The 23,595-nt window shown below is 50.4% G+C and overlaps 1 protein-coding gene across 2 annotated transcripts; it reads right to left on the minus strand.

Annotated features, from left to right (window-relative positions):
- Positions 1 to 703: 703 nt before the first annotated feature.
- CHST10 (carbohydrate sulfotransferase 10) lies at positions 704 to 23,516 on the minus strand. 2 transcript variants are annotated; one of them, XM_070474980.1, is made up of 7 exons: positions 23,315 to 23,516; positions 21,203 to 21,269; positions 12,995 to 13,126; positions 7,620 to 7,711; positions 6,555 to 6,774; positions 3,988 to 4,093; positions 704 to 2,572 (listed from the first exon to the last, which is right to left on the minus strand). In XM_070474980.1, exons 3-7 carry the CDS (start codon positions 13,092 to 13,094, stop codon positions 2,035 to 2,037), a joined length of 1,056 nt encoding a protein of 351 aa, XP_070331081.1. In that variant the 5' UTR covers positions 13,095 to 13,126; positions 21,203 to 21,269; positions 23,315 to 23,516; the 3' UTR covers positions 704 to 2,034. The 2 variants fall into 2 exon arrangements, with proteins under 2 accessions (XP_070331081.1, XP_070331080.1); XM_070474979.1 differs by having other exon boundaries at positions 3,988 to 4,165.
- Positions 23,517 to 23,595: the final 79 nt, after the last annotated feature.

The following is a 23,595-nucleotide window of genomic DNA, read 5'->3' on the forward strand; positions in this document are numbered from 1 at the left end:
CTGCCATCATCTCTCCCCTCCACTGTGCACTGTGTATCTGCACTGGGTATTGACCACACCTCCCCATTTGCAAAAATACCTGCTCAGCCATGAGGAGCAACTTTCTCCCAGCTTCATCAAGAATGTTATCCTTAAAAAGATAACATTCCTTCTTCATCTTGCCAGGGGTCACGATGATCCAACAATTTGTACCTGAAGATCTGGATTGTGTAAACTGTCAACAGTACATCATTTAATGTGCAGCCCACTGTCTCAAAAACTTACATAACTGTGCTTTGACTTCTAACATGGGAACAGTTCTGTGAGTTTTTTGAGAGGTTGTTCCCAGGTTATGTCTGATTCCCTGGTGGTTCAGTAGTAAAGAATCTGCCCTGGATTGGGAAGATCCCTTGGAGAAGGAAATGGCAACCCACTCCTGTATTCTTGCCTGAGAAATCCCATGGACAGAGGAATCTGGCAGGCTGGTACATGGGGTTGCAAAAGAGTCAGACATGCCTTAGCAACTAAACAATCATTCTGTGCATCAGGAGTGAGATGACTGGAACAAGACTTTGCTAAAACCTGACAGAAAAATGGTGCTGCAGGTGACAGGCCATCTTGGGGCTGCCCCTTTGTCAGCGCTGTGGGCAGGCACATGCCCCGCACTGTCGCCAGCGCTCGGAACGCAGTCCACGCGGCACCTCCCTGGGAACCACAGCCCACGTCAGGTTGGCACGTGTTTTTTATTTCGTGTTACTTTCACATTTACAAACTCAGGAAGTCACACTGAGGAAGGGACGGCGGGGACTGCCTGGAGGAGGAGCTGGGCTCCCGAGCCCTGTGCGGCCTGGTTGGACACTGGGGACTTTCTGCAGGGAGACTGTCCCAGGCCTCGAGGGGCCTCACTGTCGGCCGGCACATGAAGTGGTGAGTGTGGCCCGCTGCTCCTCAGTGCCTGGAAGATGTGTTACGTGGGCTGCCTCGGCCCAAGGTTTTATTGCTGGTGAACCTGATTATCCAACTTGGGTCAGGATGATGGCATCATCAGAAATGGGCCCAGCGGGACACGTCTTGCTGAGATGAAAGGAGACTAAAATGTGTACACTGCACTGATCTGGTGATGCTGGTATGCTGCCTGTGCCTGCCTTCAGCCCCCAGGAGGGACTGGTCCTGGAGGAGACGGGTGAAGACCTCTGTGCCCACCCATGTGAGTCCATCGGAGACAACAAGCAGAAAGTCACTGGGAAGGACGTGCCCAGGTCCAGAGCAGCCTGGATTCCGGCACCCAGCCAGCCCTGCCCCTTCCCAGGCCACGCTACTGTTAAGGCCCCCAAAGATGCTCCCTTCCTCAGGTGGGAAGAATGGACACTCCCCTCACTTCCCAACACTGGGTCTCGTGGACTGAATGAGATAATCACTTGGCAGGTAAAGGTGTGGAAATCCGGCCGAGCAGTACACAGCATGTATTCTGAAAAGGTGAATGGGGAGGAGTGCCCTCGGGTCATTCCTGAACTTCTTGGGAACTAGACAGCCATGGAGAGAAGGGTTTGCCTCTGCGATGACAGCGGCGGCCAAGATGAGAGCCAGAAGAGTGCCTTTATTACTCAGATCTGATCCCGTCTCGGCCCCCGGGATGTCTGCAGGGTACCATTGTCTGCCTCTCTTCAAAGTGCTGGGTGCCATGCCTGCTGTCCCCTGGCGACAGACAGGACTGCCCTGCCCTGCAGGTGTCTGATAACTGAGGGAGACGATCAAGGCTGTCTGATTTTCCCTCTGGCTCTGTCTGACTGCAAATGTTTAATGCTATCCCCACCACCCCGGGGAGAACAGAGGCTCATGGCACTGGAGGGTGGGGGCCAGGACCCTCCACGCACCTTATGTGCAGACTATGTCGTAACAGTCAGGGTCCAGCTTCACCGGGCAAGGTGCACCCCGGTCCTCAGGGAGTGGCAGTCTTCAAGAGGAGTGAGATGGAAGAAGTGTCATTTCTGTGCCTGAGCTCCATCTGGTTAGCCTCTGGTCTAACAAAGATATCTGAACTCATGGTCCTACACGTTAGTTTAGCAAAAACTCTGGTTTCTGGTACCCAAAGAGCTTAAAGTCCCCCTCAAACCGCGCATACAGGCGCCGGATGTCTCGTTTGCTGATGCCCAGGAAGTAGCGCTCGACCTTGGTTCTGTTGTACGCAGTGATGCCGAGGGGGATGGTGGGGTAGGACACCAGGTGGTCGATGCCGGCCTCTCTGAGGATGTACGGGGCGTCGTCCTCCAGGGTCTCGTGGTGCCCGACAACGCTGTACGTGATCTCACACGGTGCGCACAGCTCCACGTACGTCACCCAGTGGATGATGTGGTCCCCAAACTGCAGATCCAGCCACCTGTGGTTGGGGTCACCCAGGTAGCGCACGAAATCCTCAAACTGGATGCCCCGGGTCTCCGTCCGGTTCCTCCTGTACTTTCTGATGATGCCAGGGGCGATCTCATGCTTGTACCAAGGCTCAAAGCGGGGGTTGTGGACAAACTTATCCTTAAACGCAGAGATCAGTCTCTCGAAAGGATCTCTTACGATAAAAAACTTGAAGTATGTTTTCAAGCTAAGGAAGAAGATGGAAGATAAAGAAGAGGTTAACCCAATGCTACTGGTGGTGCTGGCTGCGGGTTGTGAGGCAGGGAAGAGTGAAGCGTGATGGCTGGAGCAACAGCAGCCACCAGGCTGGGCCTTGTGCCAAGGGCACTGCACACAGTTCTTAATTCATGCAGCCACCCTTGGAGGCAGAGCCTCTTGTTAACCCATTACCCCATATTAACTTCAGGAATGTTTTTAAAAGTTTTGTTTTGGGGCAGAAAACCAAAAGAGTAGAAACCTGCTTAATCAAGTGAAGAACAGTTGAAGCCAGGGGAAGTGAGTGACTCTAAAGGTTCACCTTTAAAAACTCAATTCAAAATTGCCAGGGGAAGGAAAAATGGGGGGTGAGGGGAGAGAAGAGAAAATGGGAGGTCACCAGGCTCCAGCTGGCAGTAAGAGGGTCTGGGGGAGCTGCCAGAGGGAGCGGTGGTGGCCCGGGGTGCCTGTGTGAAGAGCCTGTGATGACAATGACACTGCTGTGATCCCATGCACTCCCCCAGGCCAGGGACCCTCAGTGCTACAGGCCTCAGTTCAGCTGCTCTCACAAAAGCCCCACAAGGTCACTGTTGAGGGGGGTGACAGGACCACCTGCCCCCAGGACAGTCTCTGCTTTGGCATTTGAAGCCATACAAGCTGGAAATGGTGAATAGCCGGAGCCAGAAGCAGTGGAAGTGAAGTAGCTGAGAAGCAAGGAGCTCAAAGACCATTCGGTGCCCTGACAATGGCCGGCATACTATGCACTTGTTCCTTTTAAACCTCGTCTTACGGGGCCATTTCACAGCTCTCAAAAGAACTGTCCAGTCAGCTAAGGAATCTTCCCCATGCCAGTCTCCATCCTGACTGTGGTCAGCGAGGCCGATCTCCCTCTCCCTCTGCTGGGTCTAGCCCACCCGGCCACTCATCAGGGAACTGCTGCCCCGGAGGCCACGAAGCACCTTGGGAAAAAATGGGAAACGAAGTGGGGTCTACCTGCAAGCCAAATCCCTTTCTTATGAAACAAAGGTCATGCTCAGAAAAAAACCCATAAAACATAAACCAAAGTAAAGCAGAACAAAAACGACCAGTCATTTTTACTAAGACTGCCATGTAACTTTCATTTTGATGACCTGTGTGAAGGTTAAGGTGGAGAAATTCGGAAATTCTCATGAAAGATGTGAATTTAAATGCACCAAACACTGGGTTGTGTGCCTGGGTGCCTCTCATCAACACAAATGAGCAGCTCTTGGAGCTATTTGGGTAACAACAACGAGTAGAGGAGCGGAACCTGGGGTTTTATCAGCGTTCCCCTTTCCCCACCCCTCCCCATCCTCCTCCCCACGCCTCTCCCCCACCCCCCATCCTCCTTTCCCACCCTCCTCCTCCTCCTCCCTGCCCCACTCCTACCGCCTCTGGATTTCGGCGTCACTGAAGGAGGAGAGGCGTGGGAGGCCGTTCTTCTCATGGTCGTGCACCACGTTTTCAGGGATCTCCTCGATGGAAGGGAAGGCTCCTGGGAAGCAAATGGGGGGTGGGGTAGGGGGAGAAGGTGTGTTGGTCTGGTCGCCTCTTAAGTTGGCCACTGCTGCCCTTAAAGAGAGATGCCCATCTCAGAATGCAGGTCCACACTCCCCACAAACCATCCCCCAGTATCCACGTTTAGGTCTCAACTCCCGAATTTCAACTGCTTCTGTGGCAGCGTGAGACTGAAGAGAAGCTTTCGGTGACCCAGGAGCCAATGGGAGGAAACGGAGGAGTCAGGAAGAGGGAGTTAGGCCTACAGATACGAGCACCTGAATGAGGCTCAATCTGCCACGTAAGAAAGATCACTGCCCGCAAGCAGGACGCCTGAAACCTGAAACACTTCCTCTCCTCTGAAACTGGGGGCAAACATCAGAGAAGCAGGACCATGGAGCACCCAGCTGATCCACTCCATCACTCCCAGCACCAGAGCACCAGGGCCTCAGAGGCTTCTAGGTAACCTCACAGCATCCCAGGCTGGCAAGTGCCCGCCACGCTTGGCGACGGATCAGTCAGGCTGACACGCTGGGGGAAGTGATACAGAGGAAGCAGGGCTCGGAGGACAAGGAGCATCGGAGGAGGCGGGGCAGGACCAAGAGCCACAGCGCTGGGTCCAGGCCGCCGGATGGGACAGGCAGCCCCTGTGCCACTGGGGGCTCCTCCTAGGGCTGGGGGTTGGGTGGGTGTTCACTCATTTCTCAACTCAGGCAAATGGAAATAAAGTGTCAGTGTGCTGGGGTGCTAGTCAAGGACTCGCCACCCTTCACATCCGCCTGTGTGTTAATCCTTCCCTGTTAGACTCAGGGTCTGGCAGGGAAGGGTCTCTGCTGGGCCTTCAAAGCCAGGGGCTGCAGTCTCTGCAGAATATTTAAGCCCTGATCCAGCACCCTGTGCTAAGCACTGAGAATGGACGGTTGTAAACGAGCAAGATGTCCCATCTACTCCCAAGGGGCTGACTTAAGGGCCGGTTCTGTGGATCTGCACCTGGAGCTGCTCTGGTACTTGTCGCCTTGCAGGCGCATCCAGGGACAACAGAAGGCAGTCTCAGAACTGTCGTCCTCCTACTGTGCCAAGTCGCTTCAGTCCTGTCTGACTCTGTGTGACCCCACAGACTGCAGCCCACCAGGCTCCTCTGTCCCTGGGATTCTCCAGGCCAGAATACTGCAGTGGGTTGCCATGCCCTCCTCCAGGGGATCTTCCAGACCCAGGGATGGAATCCATCTCTCATGCTCCTGCACTGGCAGGCGGGTTCTTTACCACTGGTGCCACCTGGGGAGCCCACATACGCACTGGCAAACTGCTCCCGTTTGAGTCCTGCTCTCATCAACGGATTCTTCTCCTTCAAAGACAAATGCTTCACACTGTGGCAGCAAATGTGTAAGACTTTCGCACATCTGTCATTTTAAATTTGATCTGTAACCTCATTCTCCAATGTTAAAAGCCAACATACTGTCAGATTATTCCAGAAGCACATTGATGACCACCAGAAGATAAAGCAAGTGTCTCCTTTCCTTCCCCAATCAGCCAGTGAAAAGGTCAAATGACACCAGCTCCGACCACTACCTCTGACAGCAGCAGTAGGCCCAGGGGGCAGGGGGACGCAGACCCCAGGCCCATATCCCATGAGGCTTCCGAGGTCTGATTCTTGATTCAGGAGTCACACTGCTGTCCATTATGATTATTTTTATTTTGGAGCTGAATTTAATAGAGCCCATAATTATCTTGGGTCAGTTCAGAGTAACTAGAGTTTAAACAAACACAGCATCTGAAAACAGTGGTGAGGAATCAAAACAAGCTGAGCATGAGGGGACTTTGCAGAGATCTAATCTGCTCCCGAGTAAACTCTACGTTTCCTGAAGCTAGTCAATTAAACCCTCTGAACATGGCTGCTCGTTACAAGAGGGGGTTGACTGTGGGTGGGGAGACTTCAGACCCACCGGCAGGGGTCACCCCCACCCCCCGGGGCCCTGGCCGTGGGTCCTTCTCCGCACGGGAGAGCAGCTGCGAGGGCAGCCGCCAGGTGACTCAGTGAGTGCAGAGCCCTGAGCTCCTAAGACAGAGCAAGAGACTCGTAAGAATCAATGCAGTGACCTCGAGGGAGAAAAGGAATCAACCTGGGAGGCAGGGGTGGCAGAAATGGAGGGAGCGGGAAGGCCCTGGTGCTGGGTGCGGACTGCCTGGGTGAACCCTGCCAATGCCTAAAGGGAGACAGGAACAGGAAAAACACCAGGGAATTCCCGGGTGGTCCGGTGGTTAAGACTCCTCACTTCCACTGCAGGGGGCATGGGTTCGAGGCCTGGTTAGAGAATTAAGATCCCACGTGCCGCACAGCATGGCCAAAAAAAGGAAAAGCACCAGCGAGCTGTCTGTGAGTTGCCAGCCCTCCCAGGTCTCCCTGGCCCCTCCGACCCCCTCCCCGCAGACCCTGAGGTCCGGGCGGGACGGGCACACACCGTTCAGCACAATGAGCACTTTCTTCCACTGGGTGTTGCCCACTTTGGGGGTCTGGCAGAAGAGAATCTTGTGCTTGTCACAGACGAAAATCCGGTCGAGGACAAACTTGGAGATGGCGGTGTGGGACAGGTTCCTCAGAGCATCCTCTCTGCACACGTTCCTCATGAGCTCCAGGCGCTGCGTGTAGACCAGGGGCTCAACCAGCATCTTCCCCGTTGGCTGCAGGGAACAGAAGTGGAACGGGCACTGGGGCGTCATGAGTGCCTGCGGGAGGAGCCCTGCCCTGACCCCATGCTGGGCATTAACTTGCGGAGGCCGAGGCCGCCCAGCAGAAACAGCTGGACAGCAGGTGCGAGTTTCAGGGGCCCGGGGTTCAGGCTGTGGATGGCCGAGCAGCCAGCGGCCACTGACCATCTCTCCTCAACCTCAGCCTGGACAGCCCGAGGGGCCAGGTGGGCTGTCTGTCTGCCTGGCACTGTGCTGACCCACCGCACGCGGGCCCTTGATACCCTGGCAAAGGCAGGGGCCTCGTCACTCAGGAATTTTAGGGAGGCCCGCTCTGCCCCCGCGCTCCCCACCTCCACATAACCGGAGTGTAAGCCTGTGAGCCGCACTAAGGACCCGCCGTCTACATAGATGGTGGCTGTCTAAGGTAATCCGGTACCCTGGTGTGTCTGCACAGATCATGGCTGTTTAAGATGATCCAGTACCCTGGTGTATCTGGTTTATTAATTTAAGAAAATACCTTAGGCCACGCAGTATGGGTTTTTCAAAGATAGGAGCCATCATTCCACTTCCTCAGTGCTGAGCACACAATTTTGCTTCTTTGATATGCAGACTGAGACACGTGGAAGGCAGTGCCTGGCAGTCACATCAGGGTACCAGAAATTTAGCCGCTGTGAGCAGGTAATGGAGCTCATCGGCCCTGGTTCTGTTCTGAGTCCGATGATGGGAGACCCACTTGGGGCTGCAGGGGGAGGGCAGGTGAGACGGGGACGCTCTGGGAAGAACGGACCGTGGCGGGGGGGCGGGGGGAGTCAGAGCCAGGGCCTGGCCATGCTCACCTTCAGCTCCTCAGGGAAGTGTGTCTCTCCTGGCGACCTCCCCACGTCGGGCACGGCAGTCAGGAACAGAAAGTCCTGCTTGGCGCTGTAGGCTAGGAGACAGAGAGGTTCAAACGTCTTCCCGCGAGGGGGCAGACACACGGAGCAGTCAGCCCAGAGACCCCAGAGAGAGACCCAACAAAGGCATCCCAGTGGGAGCTGACAAGGTGCCCAAGGAGCACCTTCTTAGCAAGTGGACCCAAGGGCCTGGATGCCCCGAGCACAAAAGGAGCACTTCCCTAAACCTCAGTCTTATCCAAGAACAAACTCAATGGATCAGCATTAAAATGTGAAACATAAAACTAGAAAAGTTCTGTAGAAAACATAAATGTAAATCTTCAGAAAAATTGATAAACTGTCTCTCATCAAAACTTAAAACTTTTGCTCTGCAAAACACCCTGTGAAGAGGATGGAAAGACAAGCTACAGACGGAGAGAAGTATCTGCAAACCACACATCCGACCGAGGACTGGGATCTAGAATACAGAAAGAACTCTCAAATCTCAACAGCAAAAAATGCAAACCATCCAATTAGAAAATGGGCAAAACAGGAACAGACATTTCAAGAAAGGGGCTCTGCAATGGTAGATGAACACAGGAGAGGATGTTCCACAGGAGAGGACAGCCATCAGGCAAATGCAAAAGCAAACCACAGTGAGATACCGTGACACCTACCAAAATGCCTAAAACAAGAAAGTGAAAACCCCAAATGCTGGTGAGGATGCAGAAAAATGCAAAAAGGTGCAGCAACTCTTAAAAACTAAGTCTTCAACTACTGTATGACCCACTCCTAGGCATTTATTCCAGAGAAATAAAAATTTATGTCACAAAAAAACTATACATGGGACTTCCCTTGGTGATGCAGTGGATAAGAATTGCCTGCCAATGCAGGGGACACAGGTTACATCCCTGGTCAGGGAGATCCCACAGGAGACGGAGCACAGAAGCCCGTGCACCATGACGAGTGAGCCCCGTGCTCTGGAATCTGAGCTGTAACTACTGAAGCCTGGGTGCCCACAGCCCACGCTCAGCAACAAGAGAAGCCACCGCAATGAGAAGCCCACTCACTGTGACAGGGTAGCCCCTGATCGCAGCAGCCAGAGAAAACCTACCTGCAGCAACCAAAATCAAGCACAACCAAAGCAAAACACTTACATGAACATTTTCACAGCAGTTTTATTTGTAACAGTCCCAAACCGAAATAACCCAGTTCTCCTTTAACACGTGAGTGGTTAATCAGAGACTGGTACATCCAAACCATGGAATACTGCTTAGCACTAAAAAGGAATGAACTATTGATACACACAATAAGCTAGATGAATTTCCAGGTAACCATGGTGAAATAATCGCAAAAGGTCGCATATACAACATTCTTGAGAGGACAAAATTATGGAGAGAACAGATTAGTGGTTGCCAAGGGGGGCTGGGAGTTGGGGAGAGGGGAGCGGCTATAAAAGGACAACTCAAAGAATCCCTGGTGATGAAGATGCTCTGCATCCTTGTCAGTACCCCACCTGTGACTCTGCACTATGGTTTTGCAATGCGTCACCCCCAGGCAAAAGAAAAACGGGTACAAAGGACCCTCTGTCTTATGTACTTACAACTGCGAGTGACACTACAGTGATCTCAAAATTAAAGGTTTAATTAGACAAAAGCCAAGTCAGCAGTCAGGTTAGTGCTTACACATTATTTCTGAAACTTATGGGAACTGATGATTTCCCTGGTGGCGCAGTGGTAAAAAACCTGCCTGCCAATGCAGGAGACATGGGTCCAATCCCTGAATAGGCAAGATCCCCTGGGGAAGGAAATGGCAACCCACTCCAGTATTCTTGCCTGGAAAATCCGACAGAGAAGCCTGGTGGGCTACAGTCCACAGGTTGCAAAGAGTCGGACACGACTGATCAACTACACAACATGGGAATTGATATTCAACTAAAGGAAATCTTACAAAATGCTAGAGCACAGTAATCATTTGCAACAAACTGATTTGGGGGAAATCTGTGGGTAGAATTTGAAGAAAATTTTCAAATCTCTACAATCTAAGAAACATTTGCTTTCAAAATTTTGCAAAGCCTGAATACAGAATTAGAATGAAAAAAGTAGTTATCAAATAAAGGCATAGAAATAAGCCTAATAAAGCATAAGCAAAGGCACATTTCACTTTTGTTATAAACATCAAAACCTACTCCTCTTGGGTCATTACCACCAACACTCTGCAGGCTTCACTGCAGCCCCTACTTCAGTCTGGCTGTTAAACTGCACCCCCAACTCTCCACTTCACCCCCAACTCCCCACCTCCCACTCCCCAGCCAGCACCACTGAGAACAGGCACTAGCCTGACATCCTCCCTGCCCAGGAGGGAGAAACCCATCCTCCTGGAACCCCACCAGTGATAATAATCCATCTCCCAACCCTCACATCTCTGAGCTCTCCAGCTCCAGTAGAAATCTCCAGCAGAAATCTTGGCCACACACCTCTGTGTATCCCGAGGAAATTGTTTCTTCCTTTCTCCTGCGTTTAAGCTGAAATGCAGCCCTAACCAGAGCTGTGCACAGAAGCCACTTTACACCTGCTCTGAGGCCAGGGACAGTATGAAGACAGAGGCAGTGCCCTGGGCCACCAGGCTCTGAAACGCACCGTGAGGGCCAGGAGGCCAGCGCCTGCCCTCCCCGTCCTCCCCAGCCTCGTCTCCAAGCACCCACGTGCTCAGGGGAACGCCCCCTCCCACTCAGGTCCGGTCACCTCACGTGCCCATGTCTGTGAGCTGCACAGCAATGCTGAGCTCTGCCACGGGCCACGTGGGTTCCTAGAAACCTAACCTTCCTCAGTGACATTCTAGATGTAAGATGTAGTCTGAATTCTAAACAACTGACTCACTAGTGAATTTCTGAAAAGTGTCTATTTCACACACTCAAGAGCATCGAGAATGACCCTGGTAGCTACGGGACAGCTCACATGCCAGCCACACACACCGGCCAGCCATCCACCAATTCTTAACAACTTCTTTTACTGTGAGCTCTTGGTATTTGCTCCCCAACTTTCCTCAAGCCCAATTCAACTAGATTCTAATAAAACCGACAGCACAACTTAATGTCTGGTTTTGCTTTTCAGTTGCTCTGCCCACAACTGTTTATTTTCACTGGATGCCCGCTGTCACCACTGTGGCCAAAGATCACACCCCTGCCCAACCCTCAGGGGCCAGGCACCAGTGCCAGGCCCAAGGGTGATCAACAGGTATGACCAGGCATCAGAACATATGAGCTCACTTTCCTTAGAGGCATCATCATATTTGCTTTACAAAATGTCCCGACGTTTGCCAGGTACAGTACTGCCTTGTTTTTCTAGATGTGACCACATCCCCTCATCCCGACCTCTGTGTGTGTCCAGCTGCCCAGGGTACCCACTGCATCACACGCCAGATAGAGGGCATGCAGGTGTCACATCATGGGTTCTGCTCTTAAGTGGCTGGCAGCTGAGCTGAGGCAGAAGATTGGAAGAAGCGGTCAAATAGAAGCAAGAAAATCAGCATCTACACCTACCCACCAGATTCACAAGGATGTCGCTTCTGAGTTCAAGTGTCCATATACCATGCTGTCAATTTTCCACCACTGAATGGGATTTATTTCCCTAGGACAAAGGCTAGTTTAAAACAGCACTGAAATCTGTTAACCACACTGAGTCATTGCCACAAACATCACTGTGGCTTCACTGCTGAGCCAAAGAGAGACAAGCGCGCGCGCACCACCCCCCGCCCCCCCCACCCCCCCCTCCCCCGGCTTTAAACCACAACTGAAGACAAACGTGCTCTCCCTATCCACTGCGTGGCTGGGAAATCATTAAGAATAGGAAGGTACAGGACTTCCCTGGGGGCGCAGTGGATAAAAATCTGCCTGCCAGTGTAGAGACACGGGTTTGACCCCCGTTCAGGAAGACCCCACGTGCCATGGAGCAACGAAGTCCTGGTGTGACAACGTGTGAAGCCCGCGTGCCCCAGAGCGACAAGGAAAACCACCCCAGTGAACAGCAGCCCCTGCTGGCAACGAGAGAGAAACCTGCAATGCAAGGACGACCCAGACAAAACACACAATTAAAAACAACAGGGAAGCCAGAAGCAAGCCCCCTCACCCACTGACGGGGAAGCTGGGACAAAGCTCACCTCCCCGGGGACAGAGCTGGAAGGAGCCGCCCGTGGACACAGAGCACCCCAGCTCCCTGAACACCAGGGCCAGGGATCGGGACACCCCTGCACCTCGGTGACGCCCTGATGCCAGCTCACAGTGCGCTCCTGGGTCAACAGCAAAAACACTGAACTCGGGTGAAATAAACGCCAACCCAGGACAGAAACTGCCAGGCTGAGAACCACACTGGGGCTAACTTCAGCGCCTCCTTCTCTTGCCGGCCTTCCCACCTTGCGCCTCTGCAGGGAGGATGGAGGCAGAGTGGGGCGATGGCAGCCTCTGCACAGTCAGGGGCAGCCCGGGGGGGCTCTCTAGGGCGAGCAGGGCCCAGAGCCCACTGGTGGGAATCAGGAAAACCACCCCTGGGATCCTTTTCTACTCCCCTTCCCTAAGGGCCACACCTGCAGGTGGCCACGTCAGAACCTGCGTGGAATGAACACAGCCTGCAATTCCTCCCTGCCAGGCTGCTGTCCCCAGGCCGGTCCATGGCTGCTCAGGAGCCCTTCCCAGGCACCTGGCCCCCCACCATCGTGCAGGAAATCGTTGCCTTGGGGTTCAAATGACCGACCCCACAGCTCCTCAGTCATGCCCAGCACCTCCTCACAGGTCACTCTCAAGGCCTCACTGTGCTGGGGTCAGGCTTGGAGCTATCAGAGCAGGAAAAAAACAGTTTAAGGCCCAAGCAATGGGCAAGGACGTGAACCAGACACAGATCTTCAAAGACTGGGTTGGGTGCTCTTAACGTGTCCTCGTCTGACATCGAGTCAACAGGAGTTAAAAATGCCAGCACACATCTATTTACACCAACTTCCTTCTGGAGCCCTGAAGGTGACCTTCAAACACGCTGCCCCCAGCAGGCAGCATCTGACCAAGACACTGAGCAGGGCTGGCCCCCAAACCCGGAGCCTGAGAGCAGGACACGGAAGAAGCCCCTAAGGAAAGTGTGTTCCCCCACCCCTAGGGGAGGCATAGGCGAGGACCCCTTCATCCCTGTCCACCTCCCCTCTTGAGCCTCGGCACATCACTTGGACACAACAACATCCTTCTGGCGTGAGAGTCCTTTGATTCTGTGTCACTACTCATCCGGGCAGGTACCCAGAAGCAGTATCACTGCAAGGTCTGAATTCGCCAAATCCATTCCACGAGGCGGCATACCTACCGTCCGGGTCTTTGAAGGTCAGTGTGATGAACTTGCTGGCCACCATGAACATGAAAAGCACCCAAAAGCACGCGGCCAACAGAAGCCACTGGTGGTGCATGTTGTCAAACGTCAGCCATTCAGCGATTCTTCCTGGAAAACACAAGCCAAGTGTCACAAGTATGACCCTGCTGCTCATACACAAATCAGTTATGCCAAAGATAATAAAAAGAACAGGCAATTTCAGTTAATAGCCTCAATACAAATGTTTAAAATTTTTTTTCTATTGACACCATGGGTATTTGAACTTGGTGACATTATATTTTTAATTAATAACAATTTATAAAGTTGATGGGCTTCCCAGGTGGTGCTAGCAGTAAAAGATCCGCCTGCCAATGCAGGAGACGCAAGAGATGCAGGTTTGATCCCTGGAGAAGGACATGGCAACCCACTCCAGTATTCCTGCCTGGGAAATCTCATGAACAGAGGAGCCTGGCGGGCTAGAGTCCACGGCGTTGTAGAGTCAGATATGATTGTGCATGCGTGCAATATAAAGTTCACAATAAAGACTTCACTGCTGCAGTTGAGCCTGCTGACTCTTTCTGGCCCAGGTACCTGCCAATGCCTGGAAGCCAGGGCATGAGGGGGCTCACTTTGGCCTGGACTTTTGCTGTGGCTAATTCTCAGAGGGCAGACACCATCCTGAGGAAATTCCAGCAGGCTCTGTTTACAATCCCCTGTTGACAAGCTTCAGCCACACCTACGGAAATGAAGTGTGGTGCATGCATGCTCGGTCACGTGCGACTCTCTGTGACCCCATGCACTATAGACCGCCGGGCTCCTCTGTCCATGGGATTTCCCAGGCAAGAAAACTGGAGGGGGTTGCCAATCCCTTCTCCAGGGGATCTTCTCCACCCAGGGTTAAACTTGCACCTCCTGCATTGGCAGGTGGAGTCTTTATCACTAGTGCCACCTGAGGAGACCTATAGAGATATGGAGAACCTCTGGAACCCTAGAAATGAACTCTGGAGCGTCCAGCTCCGTGCACTTGCCTTCCAAGGCCTGGGAGGAGCCTTGGGGGTGGGCAATTCTCATGTTATCACCACCTGGGAGCGATGTGGGACACTTGGGTCCTCAGTGGGTCACATGAGCCACATGCTGCTGCAGGGGACACAGAACTGGAAGTTGCACTCAATTCTTGGCAAGAGAGACAAAAAAGTCTCTTTATTCACATGTCACCTTTAACACAGGACTTCTTGAAGCCAGACCCAGCCACATAGAAAGACCACACTAGGCTGGGTTAGTTTCCATCAGCTGACAGGCCCATTCATCACTCCCAGGCAGCAGGGAGATGGTCTATTCCACACAGACCATCTGCTGATGGCAGACGACTTCGGACAGCCTGTGTGCACGGGTGGACCGAGCTCACCATGGCCCGGGTGTCAGCTTTCCACCTGTCTCCACGACAGATCCCCGCCTCCTAGACCTCACTGCGACTCTGAATTCCCACCCCCAAGGGGCTCTCCAGCTTATGAGGGGGGATCCCCCTGCCACCCGGCCTGCATCCGTACCTTCACCCTCAAGTTCCCACAAAGCAGGTGCATTATTTTCCTGGAGTCCCCTGGTAGAAACAGATGGGGAAAAAATGGAAACAGTGACAGACTTAATTTTCTTAGGCTCCAAAACCACAGCGGATGGTGACTGCAGCCATGAAATTAAAAAACACTTGCTCCTTGGGAAAAAAACTTATGACAAACCTAGACAGCATATAAAAAGCAGAAATGGCACTTTGCCTACAGAGGGCCGAATAGTCAAAGGTATGTTTTTTCCAGTAGTCATGTATGGATGTGACAGTTGGACCATAAAGAAGGCTGAGTGCCGAAGAATTGATGCTTTCAAACTGTGGTGCTGGAGAAGACTCTTGAGAGTCCCTTGGACACCAAGGAAATCAAACTAGATCAAACCAGTCAATCCTAAAGGAAATCGACCTTGAATATTCATTGGAAGGGCTGATGCTAAGGCTAAAGCTCCAAAACTTTGGCTCCAAAGCTGATGTGAAGAGCTGACTCATTAGGAAAGATCCTGATGCTAGGAAAGATTGAGGGCAGGAGGATAAGGGGGCAAAAGAGAATGAGATGGTTGGAAGGTATCATCAAATCAATGGACATGAGTTTGAGCAAATTCCCAGAGATAGTGAAGGACAGGAAAGCCTGGCTGCTGCAGTCCACGGGGTCACAAAGAGTCAGACACAACGAAACGACTGAACAACAACCTAGCAGAGCTGCCAGATTAAAAAGATGAACACACAGGATGCTCCATGAAGTTTCAATTTCAGATTAAACACTGATTTTTCAGTTAAATTAAACCCTCTGTCCATGAGATTCTCCAGGCAAGAATACTGGAGTGGTTAGCTCTTCCCTTCTCCAGGGGATATTCCCAACCCAAGAACTGAACCCAGGTCTCCTGCATTGCAGGCAGATTCTTTACTGTCTGAGCCACCAGGACGCCCCAATTTTTCAGTACTTTAGTATAAATATGCCCCTGATATTGCTTGGGACACACTTAATACTTTAAAAAGTCACTTGCTGTTTCTCTGAATTTCCAGTTTACCCGGGTGTCCTGCGCTTTCTCTGGTACCACCCAACAAGAGGAATGCGCCCCCTCTCTGACCTCCTCAAGCAGCTGGTCTGTCTCCACAGGGTCTTCCTGTCCCCTCCTGCCACTCCTCCTCACAGCACAGAGCCCTGCAAGGTCCCACCACTTGCCAGCTCTGGGACTCGCAAGGTCACTCACCCTCCCCAAGCTGCGGCTTCCCGTCTCTGAGACAAGGCCCTCCTCCTTCCAGGATGGTCACAAGGATTAGATAAGAAACTGCACCAAAAGGACCAGCTGCCCAGGAGCAGACCCTCTAAGAACAGAAACTGGCCAGTCCCTCGGCATCCTTTGTGACCTTCCTATTTAATCTCCACATATCCAGAAAGGTGGCTCAGTGGGAGAGAACTGCCTGCCAATGCAGGAGACTCGGGTTCAATCCCTGGGTCGGGAAGATGCCTGGAGGAGGAAATGGCAACCCACACCAGTATTCTTGCCTGGAGAATCCCAGGGGCAGGAGCCGGGTGGGTTGCAGTCCATGGGGTCACAGAGGGTCGGACACGATGAGGGACTGAATGACAAAAGGAGATGCAGACTTGGAGAACAGACGACTGGACAGGAGCAGGGGAAGGAGAGGGTGGGGTGAACGGATGGAGCAGCATGGAAACATATACGCTCCCATATGTAAAATAAACAGCCAGTGGGAATCTGCCGTGTGACTCAGGGAGCTCAAACTGGGGCTCCATCACAGCCTAGAGGGGTGGGCAGCGGTGGGAGATGGGAGGGGACACATGTATACCTATGGCTAATTCACGTTAATGTATGGCAGAAACTAACAGATTATTGTAAACCAGTTATCCTTCAATTAAAAATTTAAAAAAAAGCTACAGCAACGTCCTGGGTCCCAAGAACACCTGAGCCAAGACAGTGCAGACCTGTGGCAAACGATGCAAGCAAACCGGCGAGGATGAACCTGGGCGAACCATTATGTGGGATTTGCAAGCATCTGATAAAGCTCGACGAAGGATTAAAGAGGTTTGTTGTTGTTCAGTCGGTAAGTAGTGTCCAACTCTCTGTGACCACATGGACTGCAGCACTCCGGGCTTCCTTGACCTTCACTGTCTCCCCGAGTTTGCTCAAACTCATGTCCACTGAGTCAGTGATGCCATCCAACCATCTCACCCTCTGTCACCCCCTTCTCCTCTTTCCCTCCATCTTTCCCAGCATCACGGTCTTTTCCAATGAGTCGGCTCTTGACATCAGGTGCCCAATCAGTATTAGTCCTTCTAATGAATATTCCAGGGTTGAATTCCCTTAGGATTGACCGGTTTAGTGAAAACAAAGACCTCCCTGACATACATACACTACCATGCATAAACCAGATAGCAGCTGTAGATCACAGGGGGCTCAGCTCAGTGCTCTGAGGCGATCTAGGAGGGAGGGAGGTCTGAGGAGGAGGGGATATACATACACGTACGGCTAGTTCATGTTGTTCTGCAGCAGAAACCAACACAACATTGCAACACAATTATCCTCCAATTAAAAATAAATAAAAGTGATAAATACAAAAAAAAGACCTCCATCACTCTTCCCATTTACTCCTGTTTTAGCCTTCCCAGTTACAGGTAACTAGCCCCTGTAATTGGGCTGACCTTGGAAAAATCAGCATAATTTGCCCCATTTTTTTAAACAAAAAGAAAGTCATTCCAAATTCCCATAGTCCCAGCTCCTCTCAGCATGTCCACCACCTGCAGTGTTTCCATGAACGCACAAACTCCCCACGGGTCTGCTTCCTGTCCGAGGGCAATGGGCTCAAGCCTCACCATTTCTGTCTGTGGAGAGGCTGGGGCCTGACCCCACAGACAGTCCTCTCCTCGCCCCTGAAGTCAGGGGACAAATGGCCTTTCAAAAGCCAGACACGTTCTGTATTTAACTCTCCTTTGTTCAAGAAGCCAAGAGAGCTCCCAAGGTACCTCTTGCAGATAACAGAGGTGAGTTTGAGTGTGCACCCCAGTGCAGGAAGGGGCAGCCCGGCTGTCTGTAGAACCTCCCTACTTCAGACCATTATGCGGGATTTGCAAGCATCAAGGTGTCAGGCCAGGAGGCCAGCTCTTTGAAAACCCATAGAGCAGAAGTGGAGGATAAAGAATGATGGACACCTTGCTTATAGTTTCCTTTGTTGTGCAAAAGCTTTTAAGTTTCATTAGGTCCCAATTGTTTATTTTTGCTTTTATTTTCATTATTCTGGGAGGTGGGTCATAGAGGATCTTGCTGTGATTTATGTCAGAGAATGTTTTGCCTATGTTCTCCTCTAGGAGTTTTATAGTTTCTGGTCTTACATTTAGATCTTTAATCCATTTTGAGTTTATTTTTGTGTATGGTGTTAGAAAGTGTTCTAGTTTCATTCTTTTCCAAGTGGTTGACCAGTTTTCCCAGCACCACTTGTTAAAGAGGTTGTCTTTTTTCCATTGTATATTCTTGCCTCCTTTGTCGAAGATAAGGTGTAAAAGCTTTTGCACAACAAAGGAAACTATAAGCAAGGTGAAAAGACAGCCTTCAGAATGGGAGAAAATAATAGCAAATGAAGAAACAGACAAAGGCTTAATCTCCAAACTATATAAGCAACTCCTGAAGCTCAATTCCAGAAAAATAAATGACCCAATCAAAAAATGGGCCAAAGAACTAAACAGACATTTCTCCAAAGAAGACATACAGATGGTTAACAAACACATGAAAAGATGCTCAACATCACTCATTATCAGAGAAATGCAAATCAAAACGTCAATGAGGTACCATTACACGCCAGTCAGGATGGCTGCTATCCAAAAGTCTACAAGCAATAAATGCTGGAGAGGGTGTGGAGAAAAGGGAACCCTCTTACACTGTTGGTGGGAATGCAAACTAGTACAGCCACTATGGAGAACACTGTGGAGACTCCTTAAAAAACTGGAAATAGAATTGCCATATGACCCAGCAATCCCACTTCTGGGCATACACACCGAGGAAACCAGATCTGAAAGAGACACGTGCACCCCAATGTTCATCGCAGCACTGTTTATAATAGCCAGGACATGGAAGCAACCTAGATGCCCAGCAGCAGATGAATGGATAAGAAAGCTGTGGTACATATACACAATGGAATATTACTTAGCCATTAAAAAGAATTCATTTGAATCAGTTCTAATGAGGTGGATAAAACTGGAGCCCATTATACAGAGTGAAGTAAGCCAGAAAGAAAAACACCAATACAGTATACTAACGCATATATATATGGAATTTAGAAAGATGGTAACAATAACCCTATATGCAAGACAGAAAAAGAGACACAGATGTATAGAACAGACTTTTGGACTCTATGGGAGAAGGTGAGGGTGGGATGATCTGAGAGAACAGCATCGAAACATGTATATTATCAAGTGTGAAACAGATCACCAGTCCAGGTTGGATGCATGAGACAAGTGCTCAGGGCTGGTGAACTGGGATGACCCAGAGGGATGGGATGGGGAGGGAGGTGGGAGGGAGGTTCAAGATGGGGAACACATGTAAATCCATGGCTGATTCATGTCAATGTATGGCAAAAACCACTACAATATTGTAAAGTAATTAGCCTCCAACTAATAAAAATAATTGGGGGGGGGGGGAGATAAAAAAAAAAAAAGAATGATGGATAGATGGGGAAAGCAGGACCAAGGATGCAGGAAGATCACTAAACATGCAAGAAATACTAACCTGTTTCTCTCTCTTTCAGTGAAGAGGAAGACAGCACACATATGACACATCTGTAGTAACTAACAATGCCTCTGGTGCTATTACCAACTCTGGTGCAAATTCTCCCTCCCCTGCACTTTCACAAAGATGCTGTCTAAAAGCAGCCATTTTTTCAGCTGCCAGTGGCTCCCCCCACACCCTGTCTGAGCTGACATCCAAAAGCAGTCTTTTTGAATTTGTGCTAAAGAGTCTGAGTCCCCCTTCCCCCTACCATCTAATTCTACCTGTTTTTTTCCTAGTTCTACTTTTGCTACACACAATCACTCATCCTGTGGTAAATAAGCCCATTTAACTTTCTAAAACAGTTAAAAATTTTTCAAAAGCTATTGTTCTAGACAGGGCCGAGTGTGCACACAGTAACAGATAAACCTCAAAATCGCAGTGCAAAGGGAATACAGCAAGAATAGAATGAGCTATATGACACAGTGCCATTTATGTAAATTAAAGACACAGGCGCTAAAAGCAAAAATACATGTTCTACGAAAACACAGAGAAAGAAAGAAAAGGATGACCTTTCCAGTGATTTCTTATGTGGGTGGGGGAGGGTAAATGAGCTTGAGGAAAGGGAATTAGAAAGGAATCTCCAAGTAAGCAAAATGAAAGAGGGGCCCTGGGGACATCAGAGACAGTAACCCAGGAGTTAGCACCCATTCAACTCCTTGAATGGGAAGGAGACAGAGGGATGGACAACTAGACAGAGGAAGGAGATGAGGTTTAAAGAGACCACAATACAGCTTTTCCCCAAATGTCATTCATTCAGTTACATTTACCAAGGGCTTTCTCTGAGCCAGGAGCCATTCCAGGCTCTGGGAATCCAGCAACCAACCTACCCTGCTCTCCTGGTGCTTTGTTCTAAGAGAGGCAGACGGGACATAAACAAACAGAGCCATTAACATCCACGATCACACAGGCGCTAAGTGACATGGTTAATAACACATAAGGGTGAGGAATGAAGGGGGACCTGGGAGGAGATGATGTTAAGAAGATGCTCAACAAAGGGAGGGGACCCATCACAGAGCACTTGGGAAGCTCAGTCTGGGTCCAGAATCACCAAAGCAGCAAGGAGTGAGCAAGAGGGCAGGGGAGTAGCCCAGATGAAGAGTCCTGTCCAAGGCTCTTTACTGAGATGGAAACTGACTCCCGGACCCCCATTCCCATCACACATGTACCCTGAGGAAAGGATTCCCTGTCTGGGGCTCAGTTTGTAGAACACTAATTCAAAACCTATCCACACACTAAAGGAAACGTCACAAAAAGAATTTGGCCATGCACAATTTCCTGTCTCAGAATGATTGCTCATCCTTAGTGACCCGGAGGGAAACACACTCTTCTCTCTGGCAGATGGAGAACCAACAAGAGGTGAAGACAAGAGTCTCATTAATGATGATGACGAACAGCAAACACGTCTGCAGAGGGCGCTGCAGGCCATGCACTGTTTTCTACAGATACTAAACTCATCTAATGCCCTGCCTAAGTTGTGTATGTGCATGCGTGCATGCTCAGTTGCTAAGCTGTGTCCAACTCTTTGCAAACCCATGGACTGTAGCCCACCAACCTCCTCTGTCCTTGGAATTTTCCAGGCAAAAATACTGGAGTGGGTTGCCATTTCCTCCTCCAGAGGATCTTCCCAATACAGGGATTGAACCAGCGTGTCTCGCATTGGCAGGCAGGTTACTCACTACCACACAACCTGGGAAGCCCCTGCCTAAGAGGGCACTCCTATTATCATTATGGCTAAGAATACATTTCTAAGAATACATGCACAAACTCCCGTTTATGAGTTTAAGCTTCTGAAAATCTCCATATAAGCAAGAATGGAAAATGCTATGACATGACATGGATTTCAGATAACTGGTGAGGTGTCCATACCTTCTGAGCTTGATCCACATTTCCTTGCAGTATCTGCTTTGCCTGAGGTTCTCAGCTCCTCCTGTAACTGTATGAGACAATTAAAAAAAAAAAACAAAAAAAAAAACAAGCACCATTAAAAGTTACAAGATCAACTTACTGAACACAACTTGCTTTATACTTGGGAAACAGTTAACCAGTATTAACACCTAACCACTTAGATTATTTGAGTATATTTCGCATACCAGGTCTCTTACAGAGAGGGGTTATCTTTGGGGATGGCTTGGTAAATGAATAAATTATTCTAAATGTACCAAAAGAGCTAGCTGTTTAAAAGATTCTTCCCTGTAATTTAGTATGAAAATGAAACCATTTTTGGAGCAAAAATAATAAAATCCTATTATGCTACTTTTATGTTTGATATTGGGTAAAGGATTTCTATATAAAATGATCAAATCTTTCAATGCAAGATTTTCACTGGGTTTTGTATTTCTTCAAGCTTTAACGACCTGGCAAATGCTAGGCAAATGTCATATCATGAATGAATAACTGGGAACAAGCCAAACTCATGGAGTTAGAGAGATTACAGATTTAATAGAGCTGGCAAAATAAACATCCAACTCATGGAAAACACAATGCAGCCCAAGCAGTCTGGGATGCTCAGAGAAGTCTAGCTATGCTTTCTTTTATACTTATGAACTCAATATTAAAATGAAAAGCAATTTCATGTTACAAAGATGGAAAGATTAAGCTTTATGTACTCACATGCAGATTCTTCTCGACCTGTATCAAGACAAACTGCTCTCTTGGCTTCTGTAATCCTTTAGGCCCTTTTCTCTCATCCACCTTTCTCCCTTGTTTCTATTCTATCATATAACCTCAAACATTTGAAAAATGATCTAAATATAACTGAGAATTGTCCAGGATAGTAACTAATTTCTCCCTTTCTTTGTTCAGTTCTGCAAGAAGTCCAGTTTCCATTCCAGGGAAGAAGAGAATTTCTCTCTCAGGTATTTCTTGGAGATTTTTATTCTTGAGGGTCAAAAGCAAAGATGGAAAGATTTTTTTTTTTCCATGCTGAAATTCCTATTTCAACCAACATGAAATATGCCCTAATTATAATGGGGGGAAAAAAGAGAGAAGACCATTTCAGTCTTCATGTCTCTTCTTAACCCAGCCAATGAAAAGAGTGAATAAGCCTGGAGCAGAGCTGCCTGGTTTTTAGAATATCTGAGACATTATTCACTCTGACCGTGAAAACTGACCAATGACCAACTCTTCAGGGCCCAAAATCTATGACTTTGGGTTTTTCAGACAAAAAACCCCTTTGTGACGATGCTCGGGCTCAGCTAACCAGAACCTGGCTGTACCATTTTCCACTCAGTGGCTGGCCCTTTCTCCTGCCTTTCGCAGACTTGGAAAATAACAAGGCAGCTTTTGGAAGATCTAGTTCATCTTCCGGGCCAGACGTGCAGAAATCTATGCCTCCACCTCCAACTTCTGACAGGCCCCTCTTATGCCCAAATTTGAGCTGAGGGCACCCTGGAGCCTAGCTGACAGGACACACGTATTTCCAACCATCCTTTTCCCTCCTCCCCACCAGTGCGAGCGTGCTCAGTCGCATCCGACTCTTCGCGACCCCCAGGATTGAAGCCTGCCAGGCGCCTCGGGCCACGGGATTCTCCAAGCAAGAATTCCCTCCTCCCGTCCACCCACCGGAGACGTGCTTAACTGTGCACTTAGAAAATTGCACATGCTCCTTCTTTCCTGGCCTCTCCTCTCATCTCTGCATGCCCCCTGTGCCCAAGCGGAACATTTTCTTCCTCTTTCCGCTCCCAATGACAAATGCAAATCCTCTGGCAAGGATGAAAGAAGTAAACTATGGATCACCGAGTACCGGTGATGCTGCGACTACAGCATCCCCAGCAAAGACGCTGCCTTACTGCATAATTAACGTGATGAAGGCTCTCCCCTTTCATTCCACGAACGAGGGAGGCCTCAAGTCGCCGAAACACACTGGGATGTCGCTGGCAAGGAGAAGCCGGTTCTCTCCGTTTTCCCGTCCACCCGGGGTGGGGCAGGGGTAGAGCAATGTGACACCCACCCCCGGCTCTCGCGCGTCCCCGAGCTCACCCTCAGCGGAGCCGGAGCTGTCGGGGTCCTCGGGCCCTTCCGCGGTCTCGGGGGCTTAGTTCGGCTTGGGCCTCGCGGGCCTGGGGGCGAGACGCCAGGGGCCCAGGCGTCCCGGGAGCGCGGGAAGCCGCCCGGAGGCCAGGGCGCCGCCGCCGGCCCTCCCGGCCGGGAATGTGGCGGCGGCGGCGCCGGCGGCGCCGGAAAGAGGAAGGCTTACTCGCAAAGCTCTCTCTGGGGGCGAGGCCGCCGCCGCCCCCGCGCCGGTCAGCGCCGTGCGCGCT

This window comes from Odocoileus virginianus, chromosome 2, assembly GCF_023699985.2.
Source record: "Odocoileus virginianus isolate 20LAN1187 ecotype Illinois chromosome 2, Ovbor_1.2, whole genome shotgun sequence".
NCBI classification, from domain to species: Eukaryota; Metazoa; Chordata; class Mammalia; order Artiodactyla; family Cervidae; genus Odocoileus; species Odocoileus virginianus.